At 37.9% G+C, this 19,867-nt stretch overlaps 1 protein-coding gene and 1 long non-coding RNA gene across 3 annotated transcripts; one reads left to right on the top strand and one right to left on the bottom strand.

The window, feature by feature from the left end:
* Window positions 1-7,059: 7,059 nt before the first annotated feature.
* On the top strand, window positions 7,060-19,672 carry LOC131774911 (uncharacterized). 2 transcript variants are annotated; one of them, XM_066169593.1, is made up of 4 exons: window positions 7,060-7,408; window positions 10,025-10,307; window positions 17,771-18,594; window positions 18,886-19,672. In XM_066169593.1, exons 3-4 carry the CDS (start codon window positions 17,931-17,933, stop codon window positions 19,296-19,298), a joined length of 1,077 nt encoding a protein of 358 aa, XP_066025690.1. In that variant the 5' UTR covers window positions 7,060-7,408; window positions 10,025-10,307; window positions 17,771-17,930; the 3' UTR covers window positions 19,299-19,672. The 2 variants fall into 2 exon arrangements, with proteins under 2 accessions (XP_066025690.1, XP_066025687.1); XM_066169590.1 differs by lacking the exon at window positions 7,060-7,408 and having other exon boundaries at window positions 10,014-10,307.
* LOC136282245 (uncharacterized) lies at window positions 9,519-16,593 on the bottom strand. Its single transcript, XR_010718158.1, has 3 exons — window positions 15,092-16,593; window positions 9,879-10,016; window positions 9,519-9,651 (listed from the first exon to the last, which is right to left on the bottom strand). It is a non-coding gene; the product is annotated as an uncharacterized lncRNA (long non-coding RNA).
* Window positions 19,673-19,867: the final 195 nt, after the last annotated feature.

The raw sequence follows: 19,867 nt of genomic DNA, 5'->3' as shown, positions 1-19,867 counted from the left end.
TCTATCTTCCTTCGATTTATAGGCGCTTGGGTTTTATCGTTTCGGCAAACAGTCTTTGGAAAGTCAATCAGAGCATATTAAGTGGGGATCCGTGTTTGGGCGGTCCAGGGCATTCCGCATCGGAAAAAAGTTTTGCCTCAAACTTTGCCTATCTGAGGGGTTTGGAAACCATTTCAATTTTGATATGTGTCTGTGTTTCAGAGGTTCGTCATAATTTATTTAAAAACACCGGGTAAGACAGATTTCTAAAATTGGTCAAAAGTACTCTTTCTTTCCTGAGTGATATTTCTCCAGTCCAGACCAGACCATGACTTTCGAAAGCATAGAAATACAAAAACATCTTGCACTTATTATTTCCTTCGTCGTAGTGACTTTAAACTTTTGGTGATTTTGCTAGCGTGACATCAGAATTATGCAAATTAGTCTGTTGAGCAAACTCTGACCGCACTATATTGGTAGCTTCATGAATTTTACATTTTAACCATTTAAAAAAAAGAGGAGATACTACGACAGAGCTTCCAGAACACATAGATTTATACTCTAACCATTTTGAGTGGCTAAAATCTAGGAAATGATTCTATGTTGTAATGGAAGAGGTGAAAAAAAACGTATGGAATATTATACTGATTAGCAATCGGTCAACGTTTTTTTTAAAATGAAACTCTTTTTTAAAAAATTGGTTTCTGTTCTTTTATATTTGAGTTTAGAGAGCTTAAGCTATTCAAACCGGCATAGACATTTCAGAACCAAACTACAGGATTTTATTTAGCGTAACTAGCGATAACAGCACCAAACTAGTCGATCGAGCAATCCCTCTGTTTTGGCGAAGTCCGCCGCGCAAGTCGAAGATAAATCAGTAAGAAAAATTAATGCTAGGGCCTCTTTCCAAAAGCTCCCGGCGGCGCGCTAACATCTGTGAAGATGCCTGGAAGACCAAGGCTAGAATTCAAAGCAAAAGATCACGTAATCGCCGCCTTATTTAGACGGGAGAAGTACACAACTGAATTACGTGACCGAGTCACTGGTCACGGTGAAGTATGTGCTGCTATAGATTACGTGCGGTTCTTCCTTTTCCTTTCCGTAAAAAAAAATATGAAAGCTTAGGGAAAAAATTATATTTATATAATTAGCGCGCCGCCGAGCGCCCTTGGAAATGGTGTGAAAGTGTGGAAGTGTGGAAGTATCTGGAATTATGCAAATGAGGGTTTACCTAACCCACATTTATCTCAACTTGGTAGTCTGGAAGTGTGGAAATATGCAAATTACCTCAAAGAGAGATTGTCACTCAATTGTGAAAAAAAGGCCAAGTAGGTAAAGGTTGATTGATGTCTTCTTTCAAAATTATGACCTTTTCAAGTTCGAGCATGTTATTTTTTTTTTCTGACCTTTGCACTCTTAATCACAGCTCAAAAAAAAATATTTTGAAAGTCAAAAATTGGGCCTTACAGATTTTTTCCTTCAATTATATTAATCTTATTCTGTGCCAATTTTCAAGGGAATCGGTTTAATTCAGTGAGCCCCAAAATCGATGATGTTTGGCAAATTAGATCGAAAATTAAAGCAGAGAAAAGCGCTGCCAAAAATTCCATACACGATTTGTAAACTTTGATCGGAATTTGATTTACTCCTAAATTCTCGCCAGAAATTATGTTTTGTCTACTAATCGGATAAATTTCGATAGATTTCACTCCGATATTTAAGATTCTGCTAAATATAGCTTTTGAAAAATGTTGTACCTGAAAGTATCTTGTATCCCTAACCCTTCAACGCTCAAGATCGCATTCGTAATTCTCGTTACTGTCTGCCATATAATTCCTGTGATGCTAGTTCTGAGATTTGGTACTGGATCAACTAAAAAAATCCTCAAACTTACACTTTTCTACATTCTCATCAACTGCTTGATATTGTGTTGATATTGTAAGGAGAAATTCTGTCCTGGTCACTCATGGGAGTTCAAGGGTTAATTGAGATAAAAGTTTCTAGAAAACTATTGCCTTCCCGCGGGGCGCCTCTTTGTTTTGTTATGAACGTCAGGGGTTCTGCAGTATCATTGGCTGGCAGCTCAAAGTGCAAGCCTGATGTTGACATGATTCTTTGAGAAGGCGTGGTCGAAGACGCAATATTACTTCGACAAGATGCCTCTTATTTAAATGAATTAATAGAGTATAAAGAATGAACAGAATTCCGTAACCTTTGATTCGAACATTAACTGAGAAGTGAAGACTTAAATTGTGTCGGTTTTTTACTCATTGCTGGATTATCCCGCTCCCAACAGCCACATCACGTTTACAAGTTCGGTCATTTCGCTCTGTTTATCAGGCTCATTGGTTTTCACTATATTTCGGAAATGTTTTCGTTGCTACCGCTGAAATAATATAAGGAATTGTGTATCACTCACCTGGGGCAGCTACTGACACAAGAACAGCCAATGTAAGCAGTAAACGACTCATTTTTGAGGCTGTCTCCCTGTCTGTTTCGGAGTCACACGTTTGCTGCCTGGCGCAGTTTTGCCTGAGACGAACGATAAAAATATATGTAGATGCATTACAGTCACCAGTGAGGAGTTGATCAATACAACTTTAAACTTACCTTGCTCTAAAGTATTTAATACAGAGAAAAGAAATGTAAATTAAGAGTAGTTTTTTTGCCTCTTTTAGCCGCTTAAAATGTGTTTTACTGGTTTATATTCTTGGAGAGTGGGATGTGTTCGAGCTCAAGTTGGACTTTGTTACGACATGTTACGATTAGTTTGACAGCTTGCCTTATTTGGTTATTTGCCTAATTTTAATTAAAACATTAAAAAAAATATGCAATTGTATTTTACTGCTCACGGAAACTGCCTCCAACATGGCGTTTTGAGTTTCTAGTAACACAGAACAACACGAAACAGACCAGGAGCAAGCAAGTTACGTTTCGAGATAAGTGTTGACGGTCCTCACCGCGATTTTAAATCTTCTACCTTCAAAGTTTGGCTCTGACCAGGATTTGTGGCAATTTTTTGTTAATGACATGATACATACCAAATATTTGTAATTATCAAATTTCCAACTCCGAATGTTCTGATCATAGGCAGACCACACTATGTGCCTGGTTAATAATTGTTGACATGAGACGAACAAAATCTATGAAGGTTAGGAATAAAGCTTTGAAAATTGCATATCCAAATAATATCTCGGTCCGAAGATCTCAATAAATATAAATGAAATGTTCATCGACGCATTTGTGGTATTTTTTTTGCCCTCATGGGCCGTTTAAGCGTCGTTTTTTCAATGAAATTACTTTTGGCCGCAGGCCGTCTAAAGAAGAAAAGAAGTTGATTTCACTATATGTTGTGGACATGTAGCGACGAACATTTATTCTTAGAGAAATTTACCAAGTATTTCATTTCATTTCGCGAACAAACGCTAATTAAATTTTGCGATCCCTCTTTTCTCTCAATTAGAAAAGACCAAAGCTGACTACAAAGATTTCAATGGCGTTGTCGGAAATGAGACTAACGAGTCTGCTGTGTTCCGAAACTTCACCTTTTATTTTAATCAACTTGATCCCCCTCTCTCTCTCTCTCTTTCTCTCACACACACACTGTACTCCTCTCACCCTCTGGTCTCTCTTAATTATATAACATGATCATATTGTCCTCAATGTCCAAATTGTGTAACAAAATATGTGTTTATTGTTCATCGTGGTGTAAGATAAGAGATTAACTTTGTTCGTTTGTCTCACGATAGTGCCACTTTTGATGTTGATCGCAACGTTTCGACTGCAATACTGCTAGTCTTCAACAGGCGATGAGGTCGATTGTTTACGTGTCGCTGTTTGTAGCACGTTAGTAAGCTGCTACTGGTGTTAATGAGGATCGAAATGCACAAATAGCAGCGTACCAACGTGCTACAAATAGCGACACGTCAACAATCGACCTCATCGCCTGATGAAGACTGGCAATCGTCGCGATCAACATCAAAAGTGACTCTATCGTGAGACAAACGCACACAGTCCATCCCCAAATGTCCAAATTATCTGTCACCTCTGCCTGTTGTCACCTTATAGCAAAAACTCAACCGGAAATTAATTAACTTTGAATAATCTCCGACAGCGTTTTCCATCGAGTGGAGGCAACCGCAAGTCATGAGAGCGGAGCGCATACCGAGGAAATTTTTGGCATGCACTATTCCAGTCAATACTCATCTATTTAGCATATTAGATATTCCTTTTTATGGCCTTTAAATCTCGAAATCACATAGAGCACGCTTGGGCCGCCTGTCAAAAGTAACAGAAAAATTAAATCAATACGAAAAATAAAGGACGAGCATCGCTCTAGTCTTTGGCGCATCACGTAAGTAGAGTCAGGCCAGTACCAAAGCACGTGATGAACAAAATAATGTTGATGACGATAGTGGAGCTTGCATTGCATGCGTCGTTCGAGCAGCAACCAACCGCACATTTCTGGTCGTTATCCTCACAGCGTTCTTTCGCCTGTTCGCAGAGAGATTGTTTTGCACATGAGCTAAACACCTCAGTTACGCCATCTTTGTCTTTTGTCCAAGTTCTCATACACCTGTCAAACCCTGCCAAACAGGTTTGCAAATAGAAGGTCTTATTGCCCTCCAACTTTCTCTTGCCACATGATTTATCAGTACCTTTGCAGGTGAAACATTTCAAAGCAGCAGCTAGGAAACATGAGAAAAAAAATTATCCAGTTTCCTTGATTAGCTTTGTAGTTAGCTAAAATCTCAACAATCTTTGAAACCAACGCTACGACTATTAAAAGAAGTGACATGGGCCCAGATGCACTTCCATTTCGCTTTAAGAAACAGGAAAAACCTACGCCCTCCTCTAAATAACCTTGGTCCCTTGGGAGTAGTTGATGTTTTGACAAACAGCGAAGATAATGACTTGTTTTTGGATTTTTCGAAAATGGTTTTGGAAAATTTGGAAAAATATGTCATCCGGGGAGGCAGACTGCGGTTTTTACTATGTGCTAAAAACAGCTACGGTGAAATCGACAAAACCCGATCAAGGCCCTGATTGTCTAATTCTGTCCTCTTATTTTCTTCTTGCTAAGAAGCAATACAGCATAAATCTCTTTTATAATCTTTATTTAGCTGAGGTATTTATTGACGGCTCCGACTGGTATAAATTAACCTGAAGGTATAGGAATGGCATGGTGTCAATTTGTTCGAAGATTTATCGATAAATTTATCAATGACTGACCGACCGACCGACAAGGAGGTATCAGAACATGAGCCTATTAATGGGCTCCTGGCTAGAACGATTCTCTGCTAAATGCCGACCTTCGATATTAATCACACTTAAAACATAAGTGGATCTATGTCCTTTCTGTGGATCTTGACCTTCCTAAGTTTAGAGAATACACAGGGATCCTTTGAGTAATGATTGAAAAACTGAAAATATTTAGGCTAAATGACTAAATTTTTTTTCTGCTTGTCAAATGCATGAAAATTTAGCGTGATATCAATGTCAGAGATATAGTTTGCGTAGATAGCTCGCGACAGCGCAAATTCATCAATAGAGGTTGATTCGGGTACATAGGGTGTAGTAATAATAAGAGAGGAATTAGTGGAAAAGTTAAATGTGGATATATAGGAAAAAGATTAACCGTAAGTTTCGCAGTTAGATATGTTTGATTGTCTGTACAGTGTAGTATTTGGCCGAACTGCGGATATACGATTGATATTAAATCTGAATAATTTTAAAAGTATGCACCGCTCTTACCATGGGCAGCTATTAACAGCAGAATAGTCAGCGTAAGCTGAAAACGGCTCATACTTCTGGCTCTACTCTTGTTTCGGAGATAAACTTTTCAAGATATCAAAGGATATCCAAGTTGGCTTCCGAAATGTTCACTATGATCTTTGGTCTCTTGACTTGCACGTGGCTAGTCCTTGCGAGCGAGGATAGCTTTGTGGCTATTTATTACCGATAAAATATTTTTGAATGTTTTCAATCCTGATGTTATTTTATACTTCCGTTGCTCCGTGCTTAAACGTGTGGCAACTTTTTCCATCTGGCTTAGACCATGTGTTGTTTTTTTTTGGTTTTCTTAATCGATCTCTGAATTGTGAGTTGTTACAGGGGTTATAAGAACATAAGACATAGTTCTAGATTGCCGACAAAAATAATAAACAAATTAACGATGGTCGAAAAATATCAAACCAAAAACCTCAAGGCTGAAAAATTAGTGCATTGTTGAGACTGATTGTCATTCAAAGCAGTGACTTCATGACATATTTTTCAAAGATGTTTTATAATGTTAGCGTAGTCAAAAGCAGTTTTTTAACTGGATTAAAGGTAAAAGAGTGAGTTAGCCATGTACGCCGAAGAAGCAAATTAGCAAATATTCTCAACAGCACGTGCAATCACCAAGGACAGGGCTGAAAATAAAAATTGTCGAGTAATCAACATCGATTATCACGGACTGATGTCAATTTCAAACAATCATCGGTTTCATTAATATCAAGTTAAGGGTCGACATGGGGAACGGACATTCGCCAATGATAAAACCCGAATAGTGACCGAATAGTGCGAATAGTCGCGAATAGTGACGAATAGTGATGAATAGTCCCGAATAGTCGCGAATAGTCGCGAATAGAGGCGAATAGTGACAAACAGTGGCCGAATGGTGCGAATAGTCGCGAATAGTGACCGAATAAAGACCGAATAGTGACCGAATAGAGCGAATAGTAGCGAATAGTAAAAGTAAATGAAATAATAATGAAACAAAAATATTTATTGCCCTATTTCCAAGATTTATTGGATTCAAATGTGTGTATATAACGATTATTTGACGAAAAAAGGTTAGAGTAACATGTAGACTGGACCATTGGACCCTTGGACAATTTTTTGGACCATTTTATCAAGGGGGAAGGCAGACCATCAGTACTTTAATTTTTTGTCATGCGAATGTGGAACTGACACCTAAACCCGGGACTATAATAGTTATTGAAAATATCGCCAATTCCTGTTTTCAATCCTCCACTGTTAAGTCATGCGTGTGCCTGTTGAGTCGACTCGTGCCTGTGCCAAATGATACTCACGGGTTAGCATGAATCATCTTTCAGTTGCCTCACGTCTCCCTTTTTGTATGTGACAAAAGAAGCGAAGAAAAAGCGTGATGGTTTCACAACATGGGGTGTAATCCAGCTGTCTGATGAAACCCTCCTGACATATCCAAGCTCCAGACAATAAAATTTCTCGGGCAGAATCGGTCACAATAACTGACTTCTACGTTTTGCAGACGGTAAATATCGGCAAGCAACAGTAGCCACCATAGTTCCACTTCGCAGGTTTCGTTGGTTTTACGCAAGAAGTGATTGGCAGCGGCCCAGGCAAATTGGAAAACAAACCTAGGGGAGGCGCGAGGAATACCTGATCGCGATTTCCGGCGTCGGTGATTAACTCCTTTGTTTGCGAAACAGATGAGTAGTACCTCTATTTTAATGATATACATGATTGAAACACAATTCATATGTTATCCTGTGTCTTTTTTGTCAAATAATCGTTATATACACACATTTAAATCCAATAAATCTATGAAATAGGGCAATAAATATTTTTATTTCATTATTAATTCATTTATTTTTACTATTCGCCACTATTCGTCATTATTCATTACTTTCGTCACTATTCGTCACCATTCGTCACTATTCGTCACTACTCGTCACTATTCGCGACTATTTGCACTATTCGGTCACTATTCGGGTTTTATCACTAGCCGCTGACGAGAGCCAAAAAAACATCATGAAGTCTGATTGTGACCATTCCGAGCGCTTACGCGTTCTCAATTCACCGTAATATTGTGTTTGCTAATCTGCATTAATGCTGAACAAAGCCTTGTGAAGAGTACGAGAGAAAAAAAAGAGAGCGAGAATTTTTGAAGGACGAGAACACTTCCACAAGAGGTCTCTTGACCACGCCCAAGCTGCAGAGGGGAAACTAAGGCAGACCCCTTCTGAAAAGAAACGAGGCTCTCCAGAGAAATTCGTCAAAATGAAAGATCGTAACAGTAGCTTTCGAAAAGTGTCTGTTTTGTCCCATTCTAATCAGGCAGTCTTAACCACAAGAGAGCTGCCTAATGAAATATGGTTCTCAAAGTTTAAATGGGGCATAAAATGTGACCGCACCTAACTTATAAAATCATAAATTTAGCACCACTCTAGATCAAATTTTAGATGTAATTGAAATCATAAATTTAGCACCACTCTAGATCAAATTTTAGATGTAATTGAAATCTTCCGTCTTCAGTATGTTGGAGCATCTAGGCGAAGATAAACGTGTAACGCTGTGCGAAATAGTTATTGTTAATTTAAGAGTGAGTGAAGCTACCTGAAAAAAAAAATGGATAAAAAACATAAAGAAAAAAAAAAGGGAAGAGGGAGTCTTCATATGAGTGAAAAGCTAAAAGCCCGGTAAAGCCGTTCCCTTCAGCAGTTCCAATTCCTGGCCCCGGAGTTGGTGACGGTAAAAATGAGCCCGCGCTACATCCGTCTTCAGAACAGCAGCTGACTGCGCTGTGGGTAGTCCTTCAGAGTATTTTTTTGTGTTTTCGCAAGTGATTTCGTATTGGGTTCTATCCCCGCCAAAAATCAAAGGCTCACCCAACAATCTGGCTAACACTTGTTGATTATTGACTGTTAAAAGAAAGTCAGGAAACAAAGGGTGTAAAAATTTCCAACAAGTTCCAGGGGCACCCAATTAAAGCATTCTGCCAAATATGTGTTCCACAAGGGGTTTCTTGCTTGGTGGGAACATTGAAAGATGAGCTGATATACTTACTGGGAGATTTGGAAAATATTTGCCCTGGGTACAGATCTCTTGCTGTTTAGATATCTTTATTTTTTGTTCTCCTAAATATTTTAGGTTCAGTAGGTGACATGTGCTTTAAATAATGTTTTTCTATAACTCCCCAAATGAAGTGGTGAATTTGAACCCCTGGCTACACCCATCATGTCCTTTCATGTGCAAGTCTTAGGGTTTCTTTCTTCCTAGTTTGGGGATTTTTCAAGACCTAGTATGGAAACAGAACTTCACTTGTGTTTATTCTGGGAATGCAGAATAGATATCATGTTAACAGAAACTAAAATGAATGTTTGGAAGTGTTTATTTTTGTTTTCTTTGTAGCCAATATTTTTCCTGCTAGCTGGATGCCCCTGAAGTTTTACTACAATATTATTGGTTTTTTGTTATGACAGCCTTGGATCTTCCAGACTTTGGCATTCTGTGACAGCTAATGCAATACTTATTATAAAAATAAGACTATGTGTGTTTCACTTCTCTTAACATTTCCATGACAATAAAGAATTGTCTGTCAATAACATTCATAAAATGTTATACCAATTTGTACTATAAGTTAGTGGTCAACATCAGTCATGTAGCTGTGATAGAAAGTCAAATATGGAAAAGCTCCTCTTTATGTGAAGCTTAACCCTAGGGCAGCATATTTAATAGCAATATCACAGTATTTCATAGATTCTTCAAAACACTGATACTTTGCTAGAGTAGTAAGACTCAGGAAACATGTTTCTGCCACTGAAAAATCAGTGTTGGTGCCAAAGTTGAATAACATGACATCCATTGTGGGCAGGATGTTAGTTCCTGTCCAGAAACTTCACAGGTTGATGAGTCCTGCTCCGTCTGAAAAAAAAAAAAGTAAAAAAACCCTCTCATTTTTCATTGTCTATCTAGTGCTTATCTTTCCAAGACACTTGGATGAGAAGGATTGTTTCTAGGTTGTTATTACATTTAAAAATTAAAAATTGTCATTGTTTTCATACAAACAGTTAGTTCTCATACTGAGGAGGCAATGGTTGTCAAAATGGATTATGTGATTTTTTACAACTTCATTACTAACATAATCGTACCTTCTTTTCTTGACTCTATCAGGGTGAAGTAATTCATATCGAAGTCTGCTGCCTTTGAATTGTTATTGATAGAATCTTTTTCCTTGAAAGTAATCTTCCCTTTGAACTCATCTCCTGATATTACTCTTTCTTTTTATCCTGAAAAGATGAAATCCAGAAGACAGGGCCACTTAACCAGCTTAATACAGCCTCCTGACATACTAGTCTAGTGTGATGGCCAAAAGAAAGTTTGTGAGGAGGCTTATATACTACTCAATACTTCTCTACTGACATAAGATGGATAAAGTTGATAAGCCTGCGGTAAAGCATGTAGCCTGGGAAGCAAGCTCTCTCTGGGGAGGGGCTTTTATCTACAATCTCATTCTCAAAGTCCATTATAGTGGCAGAAACAGGCTACTATGCTCATATATCTTTGCCTGATGGATAAAGGTAACAGGAATTCTCAGTTGAGTCTGGAAACAAGATTGTTAAAACCAGGTTGTGATTTCATACATATTAAGAAGCTGTCCACGTAAAAGCTGACATCTCGAATTTTGGCTGATCACAGAATTCCTTGAAATTTTTACTGTGAGATGATTAGTCTATTCTATTGGCAAAAATCCCATTTATTTGACTTGTAGTACTATTTCCCCAAAATTTTGCAATGATATGCAGGGACGGTCCAGGATAAAGAAAATTGTTTATCTCAGAGTCAGTTTTAAGCTTTTCACTTGGGGCTCTAAAACTTGACGCATTTGATTAAATGACACAAAATGAACATATTGTATAATTTTACATTTCTTCTATTGATTGATGGGAAAATATCTAAAATATGACACAATAATTGAGAATTATGCTGTTTCAAAAATACAACACAGACAGCCCATTTCAAATTTGAGCTAGTGTGCTGTTGGTCCAAGAAGCTTTGATCAAAAGTATAACGAGATCTCTGGCATTCTGACCACTATCTGTGTTTAGCGCTAGGGCTAGTGTTTAAAAACTGAGAAAAACATTTTTGGGGACTAGTCTTTTCGAGCTGCAGGAGCTCAATAAACTTTGCTTACAGTCCGTGGTCAAAGTGCATATAACTTCATTTATGCATATTTGTGGTTACCTCCTTTCTCGTTCAAAACTTATATCTGAAGAAATGACTATTCTGAAAACTACCTGAGCTTTTTTGTTAAGGTGAGGAATCCATAAATTCATCAAAAGATGCCTCAAAATCATAAATTACGAAGGTGTAAAGGAATGTCTTCTTCATAACATTATGCTAAATTGTCCCAGGCAGACTGTAAAAAAAATATGTTGACAAAATTCCATTCAGTTAGTCCTCACCAGTCCTATGCTGTAAAAAAAATTAAAATGCTCTTATTAACAGATTTAGAACTGCTCATTTAAAAGGTGTAATCATGAAGACAACTACATGTTTACCTGAGCTATGAGAATGCTGATTTCAGTCATGTGTCATGCGGGAATGTCACAGATCCATTTTTAACAACATTGCATCAGTTATTAAGTGGTTGAAATAAATGGTTAACAACAACAGTGATAAATTACCTTTTTTACTGTAATTAATCTACTAAAATTACCTTTAGTTACTATGCACTGAAAGTGTAACTTTATTGAAAGCATATCTGTTTTTATTTTGCTTTTTGTGTGCTTGTTTTCTTTTCTTTTAATTGAACTAATTTTTAATAATGTAATATGCAAATTTTATATTCAACATGTTGACACTGCGATGGAGATAATTGAAAATTCTTATGGAGAAGATTTGCATTATTTGCTTTGAAGAATGGCCGCACTGTGTTCGTTTTCATGCATTTCAGGAGGCAAATGTGAAAATAGTCGGGGATGTACAGATTTAGTACCTTTGAGTGTATGCAATGCTGATATCAGTGGGCATCTAATTAAACACCACCTTTCAAGGGAAAGTGTGTCTGAAAAGGACTTAACATTAGCAAGGGCTGGTTTGTTGCAGATCACTGATGAACTGATAGAAAAGATGATGGTTTGCTCAGCTCATCCTCATGAGCTAGGAAAGTACTGGCAAGTGCTGAAAACTTGCCAATATCCAAGACATGAAGAAAGAAAATAAGCAATTTTTGTTGTTGATTTCAAGACAGCAAGAGAAATAAAAAATATCATGGGAGACACCATATGAATTAATCAATTTTCAAGCTGTTTTTGCTAATCTGGAAATTGGAGAAGAGAAATGCTCCTTGTAAGGCTTGGTTTTAGCCATTACAGACAAAGCATAGATTCCAATGGGTTTAACTTTTATTGCATACTGCTGTTGATCTCATCACTTAGTATTTGTCATGACATTTTACATGCAAGTGAGTCCACAACACCTATTACTTTGGCTTATATTGGGAGTTAAGTATAAAGTAAGAAAAGAAACAGAGGTTTTTATTGTTGCTGAAGTCTTCCAAGAGGGGAAACTGGGTTCTTATTTAGAGGTCCCCTGAAAAGAGGGTGTGGTGGGGGTAGGAGGGAAAAGCAGATGGATACAATTGGGTATACATTGTGGGAACCAACATTTTGCTTTCCAGAGACACCAAATAACTCACTAAAGTTTTTCGAATTAAAGGTTTAATCTTCATAAAATGTTGTATACAACTCAAAATCTCTCCTCTCTAAAAACGTCACCAATGCGTATTTTCCACAAGGTACGTAATTTGAACTGAGGCTCACATAATTTCAAAATGAGGTTGTCAATCACAAAAGTCATGCAACTCCAAAAAAAAAAAACAGTCACGAAAGCATCTTTCTCTCCCAGCCTTAATTTTGTTCCGATCCCAGTGCCCCATCCCAGTTTTAACATTCCTAGTGTTGATTGGACAGAAATCATTTAGGTGTGTATTACTAGCAATCTGCACAGACTGCAGAAAGATATACAGCAAAGACATTTCCCAAAAAAGGATTGGTTGTACCCTGAGGAAACTAGACAACATGTGTTACCTCAAAGATGTGTTTTAGTAACAATCTGTTTGTTTGTTTGTTTGTTTTTAATTTCCTTTGCTGGGAATCAAAACATAAGGCAACCAAACACATGCCTATTTTCAGTTTTTTTTTGTTTGCTTGTTTTGCTAAAGATGCTGGTATTGAAACCATAAGCCACATTGCCCCTTCGACTCCATTCCTTAAAGCTCCACCTACATGTGGCTGGACTCCAGGATCAGATGCAGCCTCTGTTTTGACACTTTTGGTTACCAATGAAGATTGGCGAAATAGCACTACGAGCCAAATAAATGCGATTTTTGCCGATAGGATTAGCTAATCATCTCACAGTAAAAATTTCAAGGAATTCTGTGATGCGCCTAAATTCAAGTGGTTGGTTCTTACTCAGTGAAGACTACACAGCAATGGACACACAAATGTAACCACAACTTCTTCTGCCGACTCAAATGACTATATATTTTAAAGTCCTATTGAAAATCACATGATGTAAACAAATCTCTCTAAGCGGTTAAGAATATATGAAAGTCATATATTTGAACTGCGGATAAAGACATGAATGAAAGTGATCCTCGCAGTGATGTACACTACTTAGGCAGTAGTGAAAATAAGGCCTGAAAAAAATTTCAGGCCTGTACGGGATTTGAACCCATAATAATAACCGCATATTCATCACTTCACGGGTTTATTTAGAACCACTATCATGACCAGCTCCCAGTTGGCTTGTTAGCTCAGTTGGTAGAGCGCTGCACCGGTATCGCAGAGGTCATGGGTTCAAATCCCGTACCGGCCTGAAATTTTTTTCAGGCCTTATTTTCACTACTGCCTAAGTAGTGTACATCACTGCGAGGATCACTTTCATTCAAATCTCTCTAAATTGCATACTCATAATGATTGATTATAATCACATCTAAAGGGCCCCTTTAAATTTAAAAATGCAAATAGACATCCAAAAATTACACCACTTGAAGGTGATAGTCAAGATGAAAAGGGAAATATTAATTCATAAGACTTTAAGATGCCACTCAATTTGTACTGCTTTTTGTTTACTACTTTGTTGTACCACTGAAAAACATGGCATTACAAGCTGCTTGCTGGTAATCAACATCTTGGGTAACTATGTCTGTAACAAAGTTACATTTTTCCGTACATAACAAGGTAAATTTTAGTATAAATTACCACAAAGATGGAATAGTATCACTTTTGACATCAACCTTTTCTATTCGATAACTGTTATGTCTCACTGTTCATGTGTTCAATGTTGTTGAAAATGGGTCCATGATATTCTAAATGTCAAAAGCATTGCAGCGTTACATGACTGAAATCAACATCTTCAAGCTCAGGTAAACACAAAGTTGTCTTCATCCTCACATCCTATGAATAGGCTCTTCTTAATCCGTAAATCAAAGCATTTTAATTTTTTTTACAGCATAAGATTGGTCAGGACTAACTGAATGGAATTTTGTCAACATGTTTTTTTACAGTCTACCTGAGACAGTTTAACATAATGTTACACAGAAGACTTTCTTTTATGCCTTTTAAATTTATAATTTTGAGCCACATTTTAATGAATTTATGGATTCCTTGCCTTAACAAAAAAGCTTGGCTAGTTTTCAAAATAGTAATTTCTTCATAAAGAGGAAGGAAGTAACCACAAATATGCATAAACTGTCATGCGCACTTTGACCATGGACTGCTAGCAAAGTCTATCGAGCACCTCCAGCTCGAAAAGACTAGTTCCCAAAAATTTTTTTCTTTTTTTTGAAACACTAGCCCTAGTGCTAAACACGGATAGTGGTCAGGACTCCAGATCCCGTTAAACTTTTGAGAAAAGCTTCTTGGAACAACAGCACGCTAGCTCAAATTTGAAATGGGCTGTCTGAGTGGTATTTTTGAAACAGCGCAATTCTCAATTGTTGTGTCAGATTTTAGATATTTTGCCATCAATCAATAGTAGAAACGTAAAATTATACAATATGTCCGTTTTGTGCTATTTGATCGAATGTGTCAAGTTTTGGAGCCCTCATCGAAAAGCTTAAAATTGACTCTGAAATAAACAATTTTCTTTGTCTTAGAACGTCCTTGCATATATATCGTCGCAAAATTAAAGTAAAAATTTCAAGGAATTCTGTGATGCGCCTAAATTCGAGTGGTTGGTTCTTACGCGGACTGCCTCTCAAGCACCTTCATTAACATGAAGCGTCAGAAGACATGATTACATTAAAATATATACAATATACAATCAAAACTATAAAACAGAACAGAAAATCTCTCACCGGAGACACTTGGACCGAACGACGTCATACTCCTTTCGACAGTTCGTTGTCCAACTCCAAACAAATCACTGCATTCTTTCACTTTCAAGCCTTGCTCCGATAAACACGATAACAGTTCCCTTTTTTTATCAAACGAGGGTCATCCTCGACGTCCAGCACGATTTAATTGCGTCCGATATCCTTGGCCAACTGGAGAGCTGCTGTCTGTTTCGATCGCCAGGACAGTCTCGTGCAGGCAACTCATTGTATTCACAATGTCGTCCGCCACATCGAGGTTGACCAGCATCTTGGTGATGTAGTCTGACCTTAAAACTACTGACCCGATTTCGCTTGGATCATTAAATCTTTCAATTCTGACAACAAGGTCATTGATAGCTCGCACGACACCCGATAGTTCGGCCATTTTGAACCACAAGCCCTATGCAGCCTGCTCTCAGAGAGGGATGTTTTGTTGCGATTACGTTATTTGACATTTGATCTTTTTTTGGCGGCTCTAGCACGTTGGTGCATTAAGAATTCGACTGGCAAGTACTAAAACATGGAGCGACCTAAAACCACCTAAAACCGCCTAAAACCACCTACAACCATCTACAACCACCTCAAAAATTTCAACAACGACCTACAACCACCTCAAAAACATCTACAGCCACTCGCAAGCTATCAAAAACTATCTTAAACAAGGCATAAATGTCTCAAATAAGGCGAAACGACAACATGTCAAGTACATGAAATACGAGAATCGAACGAAACCTCCACCTCCCCCTGAAATCTTACTCTCCCTGGTCCTATGTCTAATCAACCATCTCACGAAATGAAATGCGAGCATATTTTTTATTACCTCAGTAGTAAAAGACCTAAAGAACTTTACAAGCAGACGTTTTGGTTCACGTTTCATTTGATTACGTAATGGTCCGAGGTGTTTTTCTCCATTTGTAATCTCAGCACTGGAAATGTAATTGGAGCAAAACGTGAGTCGCTATTGCGTAAGTGGCACCACTCGTACAACTGCATGCTGTATGAATGCCAGCACGATGGCGTTCGTACCAAAGGAAAATCCCGAAGGTACGCACAGTTCGCTTAAAATATTTCCAATGATCATTCTTACTCATACTCTAGACGGGAGCCAAAACGTCTGCTGATACCCAGGGTAGAAAAAGCCAAGTCAAGCCAGTCTTGACTACGAGTTTGTTATTTTTCTTTATTATTTTTTGTAACTTGATAGTTCATTTTGTAAAGTTCTTTAAGTCTTTTGCTAATGAGGGAATATAAAATAATTCGCAAAGAAGTAGTATTCGGAGATGAGCTCGACAGTTCCATCTTATAGTTTGACATTGCGTTGAATAGTTAGATGTTGAAATCTACATATCGACTTTACATATCGTATTTGTAAGTTAGAAGTTCATCTTTAAAAATGTCGACACCATCGCGAATGTAGATGTTGAAATTACAATGTTGGATGCAGAGTGCGAAAGTTTGATGTTGAAAGCTTAAGTCAGTTGATTTTTGGCGGGGATAGAACTCCTCATTTCGGCCAATTTGCAGAACGAAGCAACTAGCGCAGTGTCCCAGAATTTTGTTCCATACAAAATTTGCTTGCATTCCTTTCATAAAGCCGAAAGATATTCTAGCTCGGTGCAAAGAATTTTATCATGTTTTAATTCGTGCGCAAAGGCATCACTTAAGAACTATTTGTATTTCCACTACTTTGTCATTTTACCAAATATGGTAACAAGAACGCGCAAAATACGCCACGGTATTGCACTGAAGAACAGGGCGAAAAAAATTGAGCAACAAAATGGCCGGACCGAAAGATCCGAACCTTTTTTTCTGGCTTGAACTTTAAAGAAACCAATCTTTTTAAGAGTGCGACAGATTTTCTCTTTGGTCACAATTAACCCTTTCACCCCTATGAGTGACTAGCATCTAATTTCTCGTCATAATACCACCCGGCACTAAATGACACAAATGTCACGAGAATAAAAGAAAAGTTTACCAACTCAAGAAACTTTGATTGTTAGATAAATTCTCCTTGTCAGCACCTTAACAAATGTACAGAGAACACTATGAAGAATATGACTAGGGTGTAAAGGGTTAACGCTTTAATAAGTAATTCGTGTTGTTTTCGTCTTTCATTTACTCCTTATGCGGTCGATACGGTGCACAGATAAGGTCATAGGATGTATTTATCAAACTAAAATCAAAATACTATAAAGTAAAAAAAATAGTGGAATAAAAAATCCCCAATTTGATGGTTTATCATATAACATGCTCGGATATTTTGCGAGTTGCGTAATATTTTTCCGAGCTCCCGAATGTTGAACCATCGAATAAGGTGTATATACTGTACACAGTGTGCGAACTAAACCTAGCAAAGCATAGTTCACAGAGATCAACTCAATCAGACGAATTTTCAGGCGCACAAACCTCGGAACTAAAGCAGCTCTTCAGCGCTATGCGATTTTCAACATTTAGCTTGTCTGATGAGGAGGCGGCCCGGGTACGAGGAAACTTAGGTCACTGCCAGCCGTATTTGAAGGAAAACGCATACTATTATAAACCTTCTCTTGAACAATCATTTTGACTGAATAATACGAAAAACTTAAAGTTTCGCAAGAACTATTTGCTGTGTGTTATGGAATGACTTTTAACTCTTAATTTGCATTCTCATCCGTGTTATAGACAATATTATGGAACTTAAGCGAAGGAAGTTTTCGGGGCGACGGCGACTGGAGTGGCAGAGGGAAGCTGGGACCCATGTAGCCGTCGCCTCCCGCCAAATTCAACTGTTTAAGCGGCAAGTTCATTCAGACGGCGACGGAGTGGCTTTCCAAAGAAAAAAATGGCTTCTTTTAAAGAAACGAGAGAATTAACACTGCTGTGTTATGCTGAAAATTTACTTTCCGATGATGAATTTCTCGTTTTATGGGAAAACAATCAGTCAAGCAACCCAGATTTTCCTTGGGACAGTTATGGTCCGTTCGACCTCGAAAACATAGATGAAGCCGAATGCAAAGCAGAATTTCGCGTAGAGAAAAGAGATCTTCCTACGCTAAGAGAAGTACTCGGGATTCCACCCACTTTCAAATGCCCACAGAGGACTATATGCGATGGAATGGAAGGACTGTGTATGCTACTAAAACGGTTAGCTTATCCTTGTCGTTACAGCGATATGATCGCGCGTTTTGGAAGACCTGTTCCTGAACTGTGCATGATCACGAACCGAGTCATGGATTTTATCTATGATGCACATGGCCACCGAATCACTCAGTGGAATGACACTATACTGAATCCCAGATTGCTTGAACAATATGCCACTGTCATCACAGAAAAAGGAGCAGCTCTAGACAACTGTTTTGGCTTTGTTGATGGTACCGTACGACCGATCTCCAAACTAGGAGATATGCAGAGAATCGTTTACAATGGGCACAAGAAAGTACATGCTCTCAAGTTTCAGTCGGTTGCCATACCTAATGGGCTCATTGCCAATATATTTGGCCCTGTGGGTAAGTGCCATTGAACAATATTACTTTAATACTGTTTGCAAAAATAGGGGTAGCATTGATTTGAATAACCTGATGCAGTTTTTAAAGGACATGGCTAAAATTTAATGAAAAGTCATTTGCCTATATATGGCAGTATAGAAAAAGTACTGCTTGATCTTAGAAGTTTGGAGCAAATGTAAGAACAAAAGATCACTACTATCACTTCTGTTGCTGTATATTAAAATTAGGAAGCTATACGTTGAACTATATAGTAAGTACCTTAAGTTTATTACTTTGTTTTTCTTTCTTTAGAGGGTAGGAGGCATGATGCAGGAATGTTGCATGATTCTGGGCTACTTCACAACCTGGAAGCCTATGCCTACTCAGCAACAGGGCTACCGATGTGTTTGTATGGCGACCCTGCTTACCCCCTAAGAGTCCATCTTCAGGGGCCATTCCAGAACCCCCACCTTACTCCCTTGATGGAAGCATACAACAGTTCAATGAGTTCAGTAAGGGTGTCTGTAGAGTGGTTATTTGGAGATATCATAGAATATTTCAAGTTCATGGATTTTAAAAAGAATCTCAAGATAGGAATGAGCAGCATTGGAAAGATGTACATTGTTTGTGCACTTCTGCAAAATGCTTTGAGTTGCTTGTATGGCAACAATACTGCAACGTTTTTTGACCTTGAGCCTCCCATCCTGCAAGACTATTTTGCATAGCTGATGTGTTGAAGAAAAGAGAACTTTATCTTCTTATGAAATTTTATAATTTGAAACAGTTATGGTATGCAATAACTTGGACATTACCTTTTCAAATCTGAGGAGCAGCCCCTCCCAATCAGCTGATTTAAAAAAAATGCATATAAACCTATCATGGTCAAGGGTTGTTGGGTGTAGCAGAGTTTGTGAGGCACAAAATTTCAGACACTTGTTATAAACATATATTCAACATGTACAGTCCAACAATTTTAACCAATAAATTAACAACAAAATGTTTAAGCCTTATTTGTCTTTTTTCGTACCAGCTTCTGCATGAATGAGAAGCCACCAAAGTTTCCAAGAGGCATTTATCATAATAAGCAAATTCAAATGATTATAACATGAAAATGTAAACATTTCTTTCATAAATGCCATTGTCCTATGAAAGTTAATGAACATAAATTCAAATCTCTCTCTGTAAAGTGCCATTCAAAAAGACACCATTGGCTAACAACAACAAATTAAGTTACAGTAATTAACAGTTAATTCCTCTCATTTTTTCCATGAGGGTGAGCAATGCTTGATTCATC

This window comes from Pocillopora verrucosa, chromosome 1, assembly GCF_036669915.1.
Source record: "Pocillopora verrucosa isolate sample1 chromosome 1, ASM3666991v2, whole genome shotgun sequence".
NCBI classification, from domain to species: domain Eukaryota; kingdom Metazoa; phylum Cnidaria; class Anthozoa; order Scleractinia; family Pocilloporidae; genus Pocillopora; species Pocillopora verrucosa.
Note: the sequence above shows the minus strand (reverse complement) of the source record. Positions and strands in the feature narration are given on the sequence as shown.